At 43.6% G+C, this 16,644-nt stretch overlaps 1 protein-coding gene across 1 annotated transcript in view; it reads right to left on the bottom strand.

Moving 5' to 3' along the window:
* Positions 1 to 16,644, bottom strand: part of ADAM8 (ADAM metallopeptidase domain 8) — a 70,613-nt gene that overhangs the window by 39,882 nt on the left and 14,087 nt on the right. Inside the window, exons 4-5 of the mRNA XM_068255359.1 lie at positions 11,952 to 12,030; positions 1,032 to 1,108 (exon numbers count right to left, since the gene is read on the bottom strand). Coding sequence (XP_068111460.1) covers positions 1,032 to 1,108; positions 11,952 to 12,030 — 156 coding nt within the window. The remainder of the gene's footprint in view (positions 1 to 1,031; positions 1,109 to 11,951; positions 12,031 to 16,644) is intronic.

Genomic DNA, 16,644 nt, shown 5'->3' with positions numbered 1-16,644 from the left:
GGTCCGTGGTCTCTACACCCTGGAACTGGTCTAAGCATAAATAGAATACAATACAAGTAATCTGGCACAGTGTGAATCCCCAGGTCCACCTGGTTCAAACACACTGCAGGATCTGACTAAGGTCTGAGTGCTTCCACGTAGTGTTCGCAACGGCAGACAACTTGTGACTGGCCAGCAGCAACTATATATAGTGTAGCGCTCTCTGGCACCACCTCTAAGTGATGGACCAATAGAAACTTGCTCTGGCGTCAGCTGACCAGCCTGGTCAGCTGGTCCCCTCTTGGCCGTCACAAAAGTTGTGCCTCTCAGCGCGCGCGCGCGTATTTCTAAACCTGTGTGAACTAACAGACTCAGCCACACCAGAGGCATGCTGCTGCGTGCTAACCGCCGCGCTGGACGCGGAACCAGCCGCCCCGCTGTCAGTACATGCGGCGGCTTTTCCGCGTTCTGCCATGTTACCAGACGCACGCCTCCGTGTGCAAACCGCCGCGTTGGACGAGGAATCAGCCGCCTTGCTGTCAGAACGCGCGGCGGCTTTTCTGCGTTTTCTCACAAGGGGATTCTCAGCAAGGCTTTTATTCTTTATAAAGATATTCCCTAAAAAGGATTTATACAAAGATACTGGCCAGCTTTCCTGCTCGCTACACAGTATTTTGGCAGTTGGACGGAGCAACTGCCATTCACTAAGTGCTTTTGAAAATAAATATATCCCTGAGAATCCCCTATAAAGAGATGGACTAGTCCAAAACCTGTCACTTCTGTCAGATTTCTACAACCTACTGTAAGTGACAGCAATATAGGAAAAAAGTAATGTATGGCTCATTTTACTCTGGAAAAATGTAATTCTTATTTGTATATGTTTGTACATATTTTAGATTTTACAGTTTTTCGCTGTAGTGCCTCTTTAATGACTTTAAGACTACTGAAGCTTACCCAGAAATTAATAATCGATTTTTGATATTATTACATGTGCATTGTTTTCTGTGGGGTTTTTTTATGATTATTATTGTATGCAGACAGGCAGTTCTTACTTTATTCCTTTGCAGATGTTGATGCTGGCTGATGAGTCATTTTCTCCTACAATATGCCCATGGTAAAAACAGTGATCCTAATAGGCAAAAAAGTACAAACATAAAGATATATCAGTCACACAAAACTACAATGATCTATTTTACATACTATCCATTATTTAATGCCTTGAAATGAATTTGAATAAAAATACTTGATGCAATAACCTTGTAAATCAAGTGAATACATGTTATTATTAAGTATCTATTTCAATTTTCGACAGGATATAGATAGTTAAAGGGGGCTGTTTTTTGGCACATTCTCTAAGCTATATTGTGCCCAGTAGAGATGGTCAATGAAATGCAAATTCATTCAGCTTTCATTTGGACCATTAAAATCATCTACTGCATTTGATTGGCGCCGGAAATCGCTAGCTATAGTGATCTCTGGAGGGCGCTTGGCCTTAAGTTTGCTTGAATTCAGAATTATTAGCCCAGCAATGCTCTAGTTAACCCCTACTGTCCTGTTAGTGAATAGACCGACTGCGCTGAGTGAAAGGTGTTTGATTTCAAATTTAATAATGACCTGTTTTTGGTCTCTGTTAAAAAGATATAATCTTACTATGATTAAATCACAAGTATAGAGCAAAGGATCTATGATGGTAGACCCAAACACTTCAGTATAAAATGTGAAGTTTATCACTTTAATAAATCTTAAGATACAAAATAAAATTGGTTGATTCAACCTATATAAGATATTTAGCAATGATACTGAGCTATAAAATGCATAAAAGGAAGCTACAAATCAATTAAATGCTAATGCAATAATAATGAGAAAGAGGTATATTCTCAAACTGTGCTGTACATAGCAAGTAACTTCAGCTCCTAATTAAGGATGGTAACACTGTTAATTTAAATGGTGACTGGTGTTATTGCTGTTATTGCACTGTTCCTTCAGTATAATACTCCAGAAATGTCCTATGATGCTGCTCCTGAGATGGATTTCAAAAGTTTAAAAGTACACTTGCGTCTGTTGTTGAAAAAATTATTTGCAGACGCGTCATCACGGCGGCCGGGGTGAAAGTACTGCGCATGCGCGCTTTAATCGCGCATGCGCAGTACTTTCACGCCGGCCGCCGTGATGACGCGAGGCGGCCGGCGTGTGACGTAATCCGCGTCATATGCGGAAGAAGCAGCCTGACACTCGGGAGAGTGTCGCCCGGGCTGCGGCCTGTCAGCCATTCCGGAGCGGGGAGAAGGAGAGGAGCCAGGAGGCCGGCGTGGGACCTCCCGACCAGCACTGGGCTGGAGAAAGCCCCTGGTGAGTACAACTTTTATTTTTTAGATGAGTTTGGAGTCACTTTAACGCCAAGCCCCGAACGCTGGCGGCAAATGCTCCGCAAGCGTCCGTCTGAACCAGCCCTAAGTCTTTTATGACATTGTCAGCACATCACATAAAACTATACTCAATGAACGTGACTGAAGAACATATTTTTCGGTACAGTATGTGCTTAAGAACGAGGAACATTTTTATTAGCCATGTGTAGGAAGAGCAGAGCCATACAGGTCTCACCCAGCCTTCCAGGAAAGACAGATTGCAGATTAGAATGAAGGAGAAAACAGCAGAAGGATCTTAATGCATAACCACTTCTCTCTATACCTCCTGCTCTGCTGCGTTGCACAGTTATGTGGGAAAGAGGTGGGAGGACTTCATCGTCTTACTAACCAAATTCCTCCTATTATTGTTCTGTTTAAACGGAACACATTTCAAGTTATATTTATTATATTTGCCAGATGCTATCACTTATTGAAGACTATGCAGCCACATAGTTTTGGGCTTCTTGTTCCGCAGAACCTCATAGCAGGACAATAGTTTGTTATGGCTGTACATAAGTGGGAAGCTGTGCTAATACAAGCCAAACGTAGATACTCAGCACATATGTATTGCCTTTCATAGAAACAAGCATGCTAGTGTGGAATGGCTAGGACTTCTGAGTTGCACATAACAACAATAACATGAATCTCCCTATATAACCACACAAATATTAAAGTTAGATTTTCTGCACACTTCGCATTCAATTCAGATGCAAATCATATGCAAATCTGCTACTACTTATCATGCAAACAGGAAACTCAGAAGGAGGGGCTGGGAGCAGCTAACCTGACAGTTACATAGTTACAAAGTTAAGGAAAGGTGGGGGGAAAGGCTGCGCATCCCTAAACACATGCTGCAATTGAATGGTTAATCGCACAGGCATACACCGCCTCTGCCAGACTGAAAAATGCATGCCCTGCATCCAAGACAAGTGCTAACATTTATTAAACTAGGAGGAACTTTAGCTTCCAATATGGTTTGCATGCAAATTATAATGTACTAGACACTTAATAAATGTTAGCACTTGTCTTGGATGCAGGGCATGCATTTTTCAGTCTGGCAGAGGCCATGTATGCCTGTGCGATTAACCGTTCAATTGCAGCATGCCTTTCCCCCCACCTTTCCTTAACTTTGTAACTATGTAACTGTCAGGTTAGCTGCTCCCAGCCCCTCCTTCTGAGCTTCCTGTTTGCTTGATAAGTAGTAGCAGATTTGCATATGATTTGCATCTGAATTGAATGCGAAGTGTGCAGAAAATCTATTTAGGTGCCACACACTGAGCTGGTGGTCATTTCAGATGCAGCCTTAGTGGTATGCGCTGGCGTTCTCCTCGCTGTTCTACCAAATGTAAGTTACACATTTTTTTGCTTAGCTGCTCCCAAGGTTTTAAATTTAGGTTAGGTCACTTGCCCGGAGGTCTGCCTCACCGTGGCGCAAGTGTCTAGTATAATATACTTTGCATGCAAACCATATTGGAAGCTAAAGTTCCTCCTAGTTTAATAAATGTTAGCACTTGTCTTGGATGCAGGGCATGCATTTTTCAGTCTGGCAGAGGCGGTGTATGCCTGTGCGATTAACCATTCAATTGCAGCATGTGTTTAGGGATGTGCAGCCTTTCCCCCCACCTTTCCTTAACTTTGTAACTATGTAACTGTCAGGTTAGCTGCTCCCAGCCCCTCCTTCTGAGTTTCCTGTTTGCATGATAAGTAGTAGCAGATTTGCATATGATTTGCATCTGAATTGAATGCAAAGTGTGCAGAAAATCTATTTAGGTGCTACACACTGAGCTGGTGGTCATTTCAGATGCAGCCTTAGTGGTATGTGCTGGCGTTCTCCTCGCTGTTCTACCAAATGTAAGTTACACATTTTTTTGCTTAGCTGCTCCCAAGGTTTTAAATTTAGGTTAGGTCACTTGCCCGGAGGTCTGCCTCACCGTGGCGCAAGTGTCTAGTATAATATTGTAACGGTCTTGTGTCGTTGCTCTGATGTCTGATTATATGGTGATCTGCAGAATCCCCAATAATACTAGTATAGCAGACAAGGAGCAGAGAGTGTAGTGATTGGTGTAACCGTAACTTTAATGCTTTAATGAGGCCTCACCAGAGGGGCTGATGAGGTCTAAACCGTACACTGAGTGTGCACTAACGTATAACCTCCAGCAAGCTGGAGAAACAATACTGAAGGGGCTGAATCTCCCGAGGAGCGGGTGATTCAGAATATACTGCAGGCAAATGAACACCCGAGGGGCAGGTGGGTCGGATTGTACTGCAGTCTACGAGATACAGTAATACTAAAATGACAGGTACCTAATGAGCAGGTAATTAAGGCTGAACTATAGCCTAGCAGAACTGCTTCACCAGCGGAGCTGGCGTAGTAACACCTCACCAGTGGCGAGGGCCCACTGGTGAGTAGAATGGTCAGGCAGACAAGGTTCGGCAACAGCGAGGTAAGTATCGGTACAGGATCGTGAGACAAGAGTGTAAACGGTAATCAGGCAGAGGTTCAGCAACAGGAAGGTACGTATCGGTACAGAATCGTGAGACAAGAGAGTAATCGGGAATCAGGCAGAGGTTCAGCAACAGGTAGACAGATAGGCAAAAGTACAGGATCAGAAAGCAGGATCAGAGTCAGGGTAATTGCACCAGGGAACTAGCCTAAGGTCTGAGCGCTAACACTCAAGTATTCACGACAGCAGACAATGTGATAATGAAGCCCGGAGGCTTATGAAGCAGAGGAGACCTCACTGGCACGCCCCCTGCTCATCAGCCAATCCTGGGCGCCGCGGGTCTCCGACGTCAGCCGACCAGCAGGTCAGCTGACGGGCTTCCTCCCCGCATAAAGGTCCCGTCTGTGCGCACGCCCGCGCGCTAAGGCAACCCCCTGCACGGAAGGACGTTCCGTCCTCGGCGTCCTGGACACCGAACGGACGGATGGCCGCATGGAGGCAGCTGCGGCGGCGGTGCTGTTCGCCGCAGCTGCCTCGTTTCTTACAAATATACTTTGCATGCAAACCATATTGGAAGCTAAAGTTCCTCCTAGTTTAATAAATGTTAGCACTTGTCTTGGATGCAGGGCATGCATTTTTCAGTCTGGCAGAGGCGGTGTATGCCTGTGCGATCACCATTCAACCATTCAATTGCAGCATGTGTTTAGGGATGCGCAGCCTTTCCCCCTACCTTTCCTTAAATATTAAAGTTAACCTAAATGAAAAATAAAACTGCTAACTGTAATACATATTTGGTACCATTTACAGTACAGTATCATAAAATGTACTTATTTTGTTGTACTTTGCTATACCCAAGAGTCCACTACTTCTTTCTGATTATGCAAGGTAAGGCATTATATTAACAGACAGCCCATAAAAGCATTGGTAAAACCACTATGATAATTGTAATAAAAATAGATAAATAAGTAATATGTTGGCAAAGTTGCTGATCCACATTTTATTCATTGATTGGTGTGTGCAATATATATAATTATTTATCTATGCATGTGTGTGTATATATTTTTACGTTTACGTATTGAGCTTTGTTTTCCAAGCATACAGCTATGAGCTTTTTCCTGTAATTTATTTGTAGACACTATGTATTGACCTGAGGAAGCGGGTTGATAATCATGAAACGTGTTGTCAAACTGAATTAGTTTTTTGGGGGCAAATCCGCATCAATGAGGTAAGTTATTTTACCTTTAAAAGCTGTTTTTAGCCATTTTATACTTTTTTAGGGGGTGCATCCTTCCCAGTACTAACTAAGAACAACCCCTACAGGAGTTGTATTTTGTATTAGGATATTTTGTTTATACAATTTTTCTTTGCAAAAAAACCTTTTTATCATTGGAGAGTGCACAAATCTACCAAAGAGTGGACAGACTATCGTTGGTCCGGCAGACCATATTTAAGCGCTCTATCATGGTTGGCGATTGAGCAAACCTGGGATTGTGAGTACCATTTTTATATACTACTACTCTCCATTGTTTGACATACTACACTTTATGGTGCTCCCAGTCTTCTTTTTCTGGAAAACCTGAAGGTTGTCCCAGACTTTCCCTTTCTGGAGGTACAGAGAGGCCTTATGCAGGGTATACATGATGTGTTTTTACGGTCGATTTTCCATCCGATCGATTTTCGATTCCTTTTTTTGCTCGATTTTCTTATCTATTTCCATTCATTTCTATGAGAAATGGATCAGAAAAACAATCGAAAATATGATCGAACATGTGGGAAATTATCGATCGAACCATCTATCTGCCGAAAAAATGTATGTGGTATTCCTAGCATTAGAGGTTAAACTCAATGGAAATACGGTATGCCCTTTTCACAAAAGATTGCTGGGAGCTGAAGACATCTACAGTGCAGGCGAAGAACTGAGTTTATCTTCTGGACATTTCATTTCACCAATTATCTCATATCATTATATCATGAGAACATCTATTCTTGTACATACACAGCTGAATTAGCCAGATCACAATGCAACTTCCAAATTGCATTTCCATTTTATTTTTATCCCTCTTTCTAAGAAATTAACTGGTCCAAATGAGGTGTGTGTAGTATCTGGATCCTTATTGCCCAACATACAGCTAAAGCAGAAATGTAAAAGACATTCTTATGATATAATGTGATTAAATGTGAAATTAAGATGGCCAAGATGATGTATTCTGTACAAATATTGCACAAGTCATCATCACAAAGCTGAGAGAAGCTTTCTACCCACTTATGAGATTAATATTCTGGCTAAAGTGTAATGTCATTGCCATTTAGCAATTCAAATTCTTAAAGCACTTTTTTGCTCAAAGGCACACATTCTGATTATCATCTGATTAGACTTTTCTAATGTATGTAACAGCATAGGCGGCTTGGTCAGCAGCGCATCAATATCACTGCATGACAGCTGTCAGGACAATGCAGGGTTATATTTAGCCTCCCTGTACAGCAGAGTTCTTTGCTTGGCCACTTCTATAGGAACTGGTGCCACCTGATGATCATACGGTAACCACATAAATGGATCTAATTAGTTTCAGCAGGAACTGCATAATCATCTATTTAGGAATGCAAACAGTATAGGAGTCTGTTTGTGGTGCAGACACTGTGTATTTTAAGCGCATCATGAGACCAATGTAATCTACTGTAACTGCAACTGTCACAGAAGTGTCTATGCAATCCTAGTAATTTAGCAAAGCTGCAGTTAGGACGTTGTGGTATGATTTTATTATATTACTAGTAAAAAGGCCCGCCTGTTAAAGAAAACCTGAACTGAAAATTAAAAGTGAAAACAACATACACAGGTCATACGCACCTCCCATGTAGTCTACTCCTCAATCTCTTTCTCCTCTCCTGCGTCCTGTTTGTCCACTGTGATCAAGAGAATTCTCTGTCCTCCATTTTGAAAAAAATGGCCGTTACCCCATAACAGCTTCCTGGTCAGCACACAGTTAAACTGTAACATCGCCCACTTGAGCCATAGGGAAACATGAACACATCAGCTCTCCTCTCCGCTGTAACTGACAGCAACTGATATATTTCAGTTCTGACAAGATGTTGTCAGAACTGGAAGGGATCATTGTCAGAAGAAAATGGTGAGCTTCTGAGAGGAACTGATGGCAAGGTAACTATGTAATGTTCAATTGAAGTTACCTCATGTGTTTATTTAAAATAATTTTACTCAGTACAGGTTCTCTTTAAAAAATGGGCGCTAGGTCACAGCCGCTACCTCCCACAATGCGCGCACATACGTGTCCCGCTTGCTCGTTCCCCACCACTGTCTGAAGTATATGCACACAGGGAGCTGCTTGCTTGGCAGTTGGAAAAAGCTGTTATTTCCCACAATGTAATGAGAACCTCTGTGAACCACACTGCAAACTGTCAGATCCGGCCCTGTGTCCTAACTGCCCTGGTTGCGCACATGCTCAGTACAAAAAAAAGCCAGGGACACACAACCATTCAGTTGATGACGCAGGTACACTTGCAGTTTATTATATAAGACGAATACAAATTTGTTTATGCTTAAAAATATGCGTACATAAGCAGAACAGTTCAGTAATTGGAAGAAAGGATTTCTACCACATAAACTGCACATATGGAAGCATTCACTATACATCAAAATCAGAGCAAGACGTTAACCTGACAAAGGATCAAAACTACATAAAGTCAGTGTCAGGAATTTCAACACACTTATAGCTTCTATTAGTTTAAGGGGAAAACGGTAAAAGAGAACAAGAATCCTAGCATTAAGCAGCTAATTTCTTTTTGATTAAAATATCTGATTTACCACCAACATGGCTGTAACTAGATGGGAGTCTCCTACCAAAATCATTAAATGATCACTGTGACGATAGAGCTATGGAGGCTGCCATGTTTATTTCCTTTTAAACAATACCAGTTGCCTGGCTGCTGATACTTGGCTGCAGTATTTGAATCACACCAGAAACAAGCTAATCTTGTCAGATCTCAGATGTCAGAAACATCTGATATGCTGCATGCTTGTTCAGGGTCTATGTCTAAAAGTATTAGAGGCAGCGGATCAGCAGGACAGCCTGGCAACTGGTATTGTTGAAAGGAAATAAATATGGCAGCCTCCATATCCCTCTCGTTACAGTTGTCCTTTAAGCATCCCCAATCATCCATTTTATTAGTAATCTCATGACTGAGTTTTACCCAATGCTTAAACAGCTAACTCTAAAGGATGCAAACGGAAAGCCAGGTGTTCACCACAATTGTGCTTTCATTCATTCCATTGATAATTACTATGATAGAAAGTTCCCCCCTGTGTTTCTGGCCCTGTAGCAGTGGCACAGTTTGCCAAGGTTAGCTATGGCGGTAGTTACTTTCTTCACCAGAAAACACGATAGTTGCTGAATGCTATTGTCTTTCTCTACTGGATGATCCTTCCACTGTTCTGGGAGGCATCTGCACTACAGTCACCAGGTGGAACCACTTGGCATGCTTCATTTACCTTCTGTGAAAGAAACTGTGGTTTTCTGGAAGCTTTCTTATTTGTTCCTCATTTAGCTGGCTATTTCAGTAGAAGCCATTTTCGGTACATAGTTAACATAATCACAGTAATTTACTCCTGCTTCCTAAGGAAATCGTTTTCCATGCACAGCAAATATCTTTCCTTGATAAAACTTGGGAGATAGTAATAAATGTTGATGAGGTACCTGCGCCACTAGGACTTGTCAGCAGCTGTGTGGGTCAAAGTATTCCTTAATACTCAGAATTAAAACAAATGTAAAAATATACCTACAGAACTATTGTATAAAAGTAGTCACAACTCAAGTCAAGTCAATATATAGATGTGTAGTGAAATTCTTTGGATCTCTAACCATTTGGCACCTCACCCTCCTCAAACTTTTATGCCACCTGGGTCACAGTCACACAGACACACCTCACACACACTCTCACTGCAGTGAGTTGGGAACAATAGTCCATGGATTCGACTCAGTACAACACTAAAAATATTCCACCTTTCAGCTCAAGCTAAAAATTAGCATAAAAGTTGCGACATGTTCAAACATCTGTTAAGTTTTTATTGTTGATTTGGTCATCACTACAGTTGTTCCTGCATCAGTGACGTTTTATATTGGAACAGAAAGTGAAGTGAATTCTAGTGTTTGTCACTACAGCAAGAGTTGGGATAAATCTGCCAACAAGAACAACTGTTCTAAGGTGCATTTTATATCCTGTGGGAGAGTTCTTATAACTGGCTGTCATATCTCTGGGAGGAAAAGGAATACAATTGAAACTCCTCACGTGGAAAGCACTGCTACATCTCCAGGATGAGGAAAAACAGGGGTGAAGTACAGTCTGACAATACCTCTGTGATTGTCAGGATGATATTGGACTTAAAAGTGTCAGTGTAAATTGCTCAAGTCTCTCATCTCATTAAGTGGCTTGGCACCACTTTCATAGACACAACAGTTAGTGCCAGTAATGGGCTCTATTCTCCTAGCTGTGTTTGTGAAGTCCAGACGTGCATCCTTAACTACTTCAGGATCCTTGTTACGCATATCTACGCCCCTGTATACTTCCCTTGTGGTTCAGGGGCGTAGATATGCGTATTGTATACTTACTGCTGCATTTGTGATCCCCACGCCGTTTCCATTTGGCCCACCATCGCAATCCCCTCCTTCTGTGATCGGGGTATGAGAATCAGCTGTTCCCAACCCCCTTCACCATGCCTGTGTTGACTCAGAGCGTGCAGCAACGAGACGCAAGCGCTCAGTAAAAAAGCCCAGACACTTCCGTGTTTCTATTAATAGCACACAGTTAGTGTAGCACCATCTTGTAGTCAAAAAGTAAAAATACATCCAAATACAACATTATACACTTTTACATAGAAAAAATTATTATTATTTTTATTTTATTTTATTATTTTTAACCCTTCCTACCCCTGCCCCATAGTTACCAAAATAAAACACTAGTTAAAAAAAAATACATTTTTTTTAAATTACATAAATAGTTACTTTAGGGACTTTTTAATATGTATGTCATGAGGGTATATTACTGGTAATTATGCAAAGAAAGTTTTGTTAGATCTGATATAGTATCAAAAAAAAAATCACTAAACGGAAAAAATATGCACCTTTATTTCCAGATAAAATATTGTCGCTGTGCATTGTACTAGGGGACACAATTTAAACATTGTAATAACCAGGACAAATAAAGCTTTTGTGTTGAAAGCCTAATTTGTGGCAAAAAAAATAAATATATATGCAGATCATTTTAGTGTGATAAGTAACAATAAATTTATCTGTGAATGAATGGGAGGAGCAATGAAAATTGTTCTGGTTTTAAAGGGAAAAAACTGTGATCCTGAGGTGGTTAAGGAACGATACAACAATAAAAAATGCTTAATTTCCCTTTCTGGTTGTCGTGATGATTCATGGCTTAGAAATTCTGTTAGCCCTGACTGCTGAACTCATTGAAGGCACTGTGTGAGCTGCCATGTCTAAAAAGTGGTGTGGGACTTTAAAGCAGCATTTTTGAATGATATTCAAACCATCTGAACACTTTGGGGCTTTTTCTTCTTCTTTTGTATTACAAATATCTCAAGGCCAGGAAGCGAGAGGAAATATCACCAACAGGAACACAGACATCACCCCCAGCTAAGATTCTCACTCTTTCTTAAAAAAGGGTTTTGATTCTTCTGTGCTTTTCCTAAGCATGAAAAACTTGCACTTTTACATGACCACTAAATTCAAAAGGAAAATGAACTCTCTAATGTATTGTACAGCCAACAATACAAGATGGTGGTTGGAACATTGACTTGCCCTTGCTGCAGGCGTAGGCTGCTGCACCATTTCCTGGCTATGCATAGCAACACCTATACTTCAGCATATAGCTTGCCCAACCAGTAGGCCCAATCTTGGCCAAGTGGGAAGGGGATGTGTACGTTTCCCAATTAAAAAATCCAAAGATTTACCATAGGAGAATAGAATAGTCCTGGATTGGGACAATACACTGAGTCTGTTATAAGGTGCTGGATGTATAATGCAGGCCGACATTTTTTTTTTTAAGAATTCACGGTTTCTGTAAATAGAGTGCATTAGTAAATACCATCTGTATAGTCACCTACTTGTCCTTCCTGAGTTTCTGTCACCTCTGTCCCATCATTCAAATAATAGGTTAAAGTAAATTGCTTCGCCAGAAGTTCCCTAAAAATAAAGTATATTACTGAGTTTTGTTCAAAAATATGTTGCATACAGTATTACCAGTAAAATGTGTACATTAGCATTTAGCATAATTTAAAGAGACACAAACGTTGGTCCTGTAATGTAAAGGTGGACATTCTCACAAACAAAAAAAAAAGACATGGGGTAAGGGAAAAAACAAATTATTGTATATCTATATATGCTATATATGCTTATATGCTGCATTGTCAAGCCTTACAGCAGTAAAGGATAGTCCTTTCAGTTAGGGGTGAAACTGCAAAGCATGGGACCCACAGAAAATCCTTAATGGGACAGTCCAATGTTCACCCCCCCCCATACACTTTCTTACCATGGTAGCCCCTATGGTATGGGGCCCATCTAAAAGGTCTGTACAACAAGCATGACTACTTTGGAGGGGACATCTCTGTATCAGAGTGATTGGAGTCCCCTGAGTTATAATTATTATATACCCTGTGAAGCATACATTTTGGGCCTGATTCACAAAGCGGTGCTAACAGTTAGCACGCTGGTGAAAAGCCCTGTATCACACCTAAACTCAGTTTAGGCATGATAAGTTTAGGTGTGATAAGTTTAGGCATGTTAAGTTTATGTGTGATAAGTTTAGGCATGATAAGTTTAAGCACCAACTGGGTTAGCAACGCAGTGCACAGCTGATCAAAAGTTTTGCGCTAGCAAAGTCTGGTGTACTTCGCATAAAGTTTAATGGCGCTGCTTCGCGTGTGGGACTTTGCGTGTGATCTAAACTTATCTAAACTTAGCATGCCTAAACTTATCATGCCTAAACTTAACACGCCCAAACTTATCACGCCTAAAATGGCTTTTCACCAGCATGGTGCAATGGTTATCATGCCTAAAGTCTTTTAGGCGTGCTAACTGGGTTAGCACCGCTTTGTGAATCAGGCCCTTTGTGTCTAAATAAGGGTTACAGATAATCAAGCCTTTTGATCTCACGTTGCATTGCTTATGGCAAGGCAAAAATATGCTGAACAATTCTGCTTTATGAAAAAGCTCCCAGGCCATGACATCATGATGCACATATTCGAGATAAAGACTGCATAAAGATGGAGATGCACAAAGAGCACAAAGGTGGAAAATGCACTGTAAGCAGTGCTCAGCTACATTAACCTGCTCTGACGAATGGTTCAGCTAACTTAACCTGGGCTGAGGTCTTTCCCAAGAGAAATGCTCTCCCTTTCCCCTGCTTATAACACTCATGCACTTAGCATTTCCAGGAGGAGGTCAGCAGTGCAGCATTCACATCTCACACACATTTGCTTCAAAGTAATCCAGTCATGACAGAAGTATGGGAGCAGACATTGCTAATGCTCTGCTAGTAACTGATGATTTTCTGCTTGCCATGCTTATCCCACAGCTGCATCTATTTTATGAGTCACAACCTCACAGCAAGCAGGGAGGTATACTAATCTTCTCTGGCTGCAGACTTATCTCTGGCCACTGACCCTTTAACCACTTAAGGACCAGCGGTCTCTGGGCACTTAAAGACCAGAGACCGCTGGTCCAATCCCGACGAAATCCCGACAGATCGCCGCACATACCCGCCACAACCGCCGTCATCGCCGCTCGCCGAGACCCTCAGGACATAGACTATACCGTCTCTATGACGGCAGAGTCATGTGAGCAGGACAGGAGCCGCTTTCATTGGCTCCTGACCCTGTTTTTCAATGTAAGCCAATGGGAACGGCTTACATTGAAAGACAAGGTCAGGAGCCAATGAAATCGGCTCCTGACCGGCTCACATGACTCTGCCGTCATAGAGACAGGCAGAGCCTGTGAGATGCGGCGAGAATCGTCGGGTTCGAGCGGCACGATCGGCGGGTAGCGGCGGAAACGGCGGATGCGCGCTGCGGACAGTGATTGAGATCTACGCCTTGCCAGCCAGGAGCCCACCAAAACAGGGCGTAGATCTCAATCACTGCGGTCCGAAAATGGTTAAATAGCGAAGCTAAGGTATAAGCAAGGGAGTGACAGAACCAGCAACTTATAGTGTCAGGAATTGCAGTTTTTTTTCATATTAATATCACAACATATGTATTTTATGTGGTTCTTCTTTAATTCATGTTTAGGTATTACCAGTTGTTCAATCATTCTATTATCTACAGAGAGATGAACCACAAGGTATAAAAAAGAGGTTAGCTAAACTGTAAGTATTTTATGTTCAATACTTTACTATTAGGCCTCTGTGCTCTGCCACATGCCCAATGCAAGTGATAAGAGATTGATCTGCCTATGTGTCGTGCCATCTGATACAAAACAGTGCCCATAATATGCAATCAACAAGGAGATGAAAAAGTCTGCATGCAGGATAATGCTGCCCCTGCACAGTGGCCATGCACAGCTTTATAATATACAGCCTGCTGCCATTCATGGTGCAAGTTTTATCGCTTCTAGCACCTTATTGCTACAAATACTTTTTGAAAGCGAGCAGTCTAATCTAAGCATTTGTTGCATCAAGTCACAAGAAAGAAGCGATCTGTATCAGTAATTTATGGCTGGTGTTTTGCCAGTTGTCTGACATATGCCTTACTCCTCCCCAGGGGAGAACTGGCCCAGGGGGACGGGGGGCAATTGGCCCCCGGGCCGCCCGAATCTTAAGTAATTAGGGCCAGCCGCTGCTATACGCAGCGGCCGCAGACATACCACAGGTGACAGGTTCGCAGTGGGGATCGCAACCTCGCGCAATATTTCCCGGCAAGTTGAAGTATCCAATCAGAGAAGGGGCTGAGGCGGCCGGCCGTGGTGTGCCCTTGTGCGTGGCTGCGCCTGCGGTGTATGTGAGCAGCACAAGGACACAAATAGCTTAGGTCCTCTCCAGCCCGGTGGGTTGACCCTGCTTGACTCCGCCCCCCGCCTGGAGCCATTGCCGCCCGCAACGTGCTGCTGTGCCTACGGTGTCTGGCTGATGGTGTAATGGTTAAGGGCTCTGCCTCTGACACAGGCTACCAGGGTTCGAATCTCGGCTCTGCCTGTTCAGTAAGCCAGCACTAATTCAGTAGGAGACCTTTGGCAAGTCTCCCTTACACTGCTACTGCCAATAGAGCGCGCCCTAGTGGCTGCTGCTCTGCTCTGGCGCTTTGAGTCCGCAAGGAGAAATGCGCAATATAAATGTTATTTGTCTTGTCTTGTCTTGTCTTGTCATCGGAGTGAGCTGTCTCACTCTTCAGCTTTCTGTGCTGGGGGGGCTGGGGGCCTGGAGATGCGGCTACGTGTGGCTGGCCTGGATGGAGGAGTCTGACACAGTCCTCCCCTGTGCTGCTGTGCCTGAGGTGTCGTTGGAGTGAGCTGTATCACTCTTCAGCTTTCTGTGCTTTAAGGGGCTGGGGGCCTGGAGCTGCGGCTACGAGTGGCTGGCTGTCCTGGCTGGAGGAGTCGGACACTCGGGGGGGCTGGGAGTCGGAGATGCCACCAATAGCTGCTTGCTGCTGTGGAGGAGGAGGAGGTGTAGGACTGAGGAGACAGGAGGATAGAGGAGGACGGGTCCAGGTCGCCAGAGGAGAAGGTGGTTTTTTATAAATTTTGATTCTGTACTTCTTCTCCCTTCTTGTCACTGAGTTACTCACACTTTGCTGCCTGCCTGCTACTGCTGTCAAATTCAATTCTCTGCCCAGGCCAGTGCCCTCTGAGGTTTTTTTTGTGTGATAATCATCCCCATTCTGACCCTGGCCTGAGGGGGAATGTTTTTTCTTCTTGTGGTGTGATTGGCGGCTGGGGAGGGGGGAGGCAGGCAGTTAGGCACTGTCAAACAGGTAGTTGGAGGGGGGGGGGGGGGGGGGTAGGTGTCAAACAAGTAGTTTGTATGGTGGGTGGGCAGGAGTGGGGTTAGGCATCAGCAGCATCACGAGGTAGGTAGGTTTGTTTGTGTGTGTGTGTGTGTGTGTGTGTGTGTGTGTGTGTGTGTGTGGGGGGTTGTTTAAAGGAGTTATCAGGCATTTTTAATGAAATAAGTGCTACTTACCCGGGGCTTCCTCCAGCCCCACGCTCCCAGCATGTCCCCCGCCGCAGCTCTGCAGTCAGCCATTCGCTGCCGTTGCCTCCCAGTCCCCGGCAATGGCACCAGTCCGACCTGGATGTCGGCCTGTACTGCGCCTGTGTGAGCAGCACTGTCAATCACCGCCACGTGGACCGGAGTGTACTGCGCAGGCGCAGTAGTTCTGCGTCTGCACAGTACGCTCTGGTCCATGTGGCGGTGATTGACAGCGCCGCTCGCACAGGCGCAGTCGGCCTGGCGTCATCGCCGGGGGCTGGGAGGCAGCGGCAGCGAACAGCTGCCTGCAGAGCTGCGGCTGGGAGCTTGGGGCTGGACGAGCCCTGGATTAGTAGCACTTGTTTTCATAAAAGAAAAAAAGCCTGATAACTCCTTTAAGGTTAGGCATCAGAGACAGACAGGTAGATTGTGCGGAGAAATGGGGTTAGGCATCAGGTACATAGTGTCTGTGTGTGTGTGTGTCTGTGGCTGGGGCTGTTAGTCATCACAATTTGAAGATTTGCACACAAGAAAGATATGGCTTTGGGCTGGGGATGCCGTGAAACGGGCCTCTAGTTTGTGTTGTCCCCCCAGGCCAAAAGGTCCCAGTCCTC

The sequence above is a fragment of the Hyperolius riggenbachi genome, chromosome 10, assembly GCF_040937935.1.
Source record: "Hyperolius riggenbachi isolate aHypRig1 chromosome 10, aHypRig1.pri, whole genome shotgun sequence".
In the NCBI taxonomy this organism is placed as follows: Eukaryota; Metazoa; Chordata; class Amphibia; order Anura; family Hyperoliidae; genus Hyperolius; species Hyperolius riggenbachi.
Note: the sequence above shows the minus strand (reverse complement) of the source record. Positions and strands in the feature narration are given on the sequence as shown.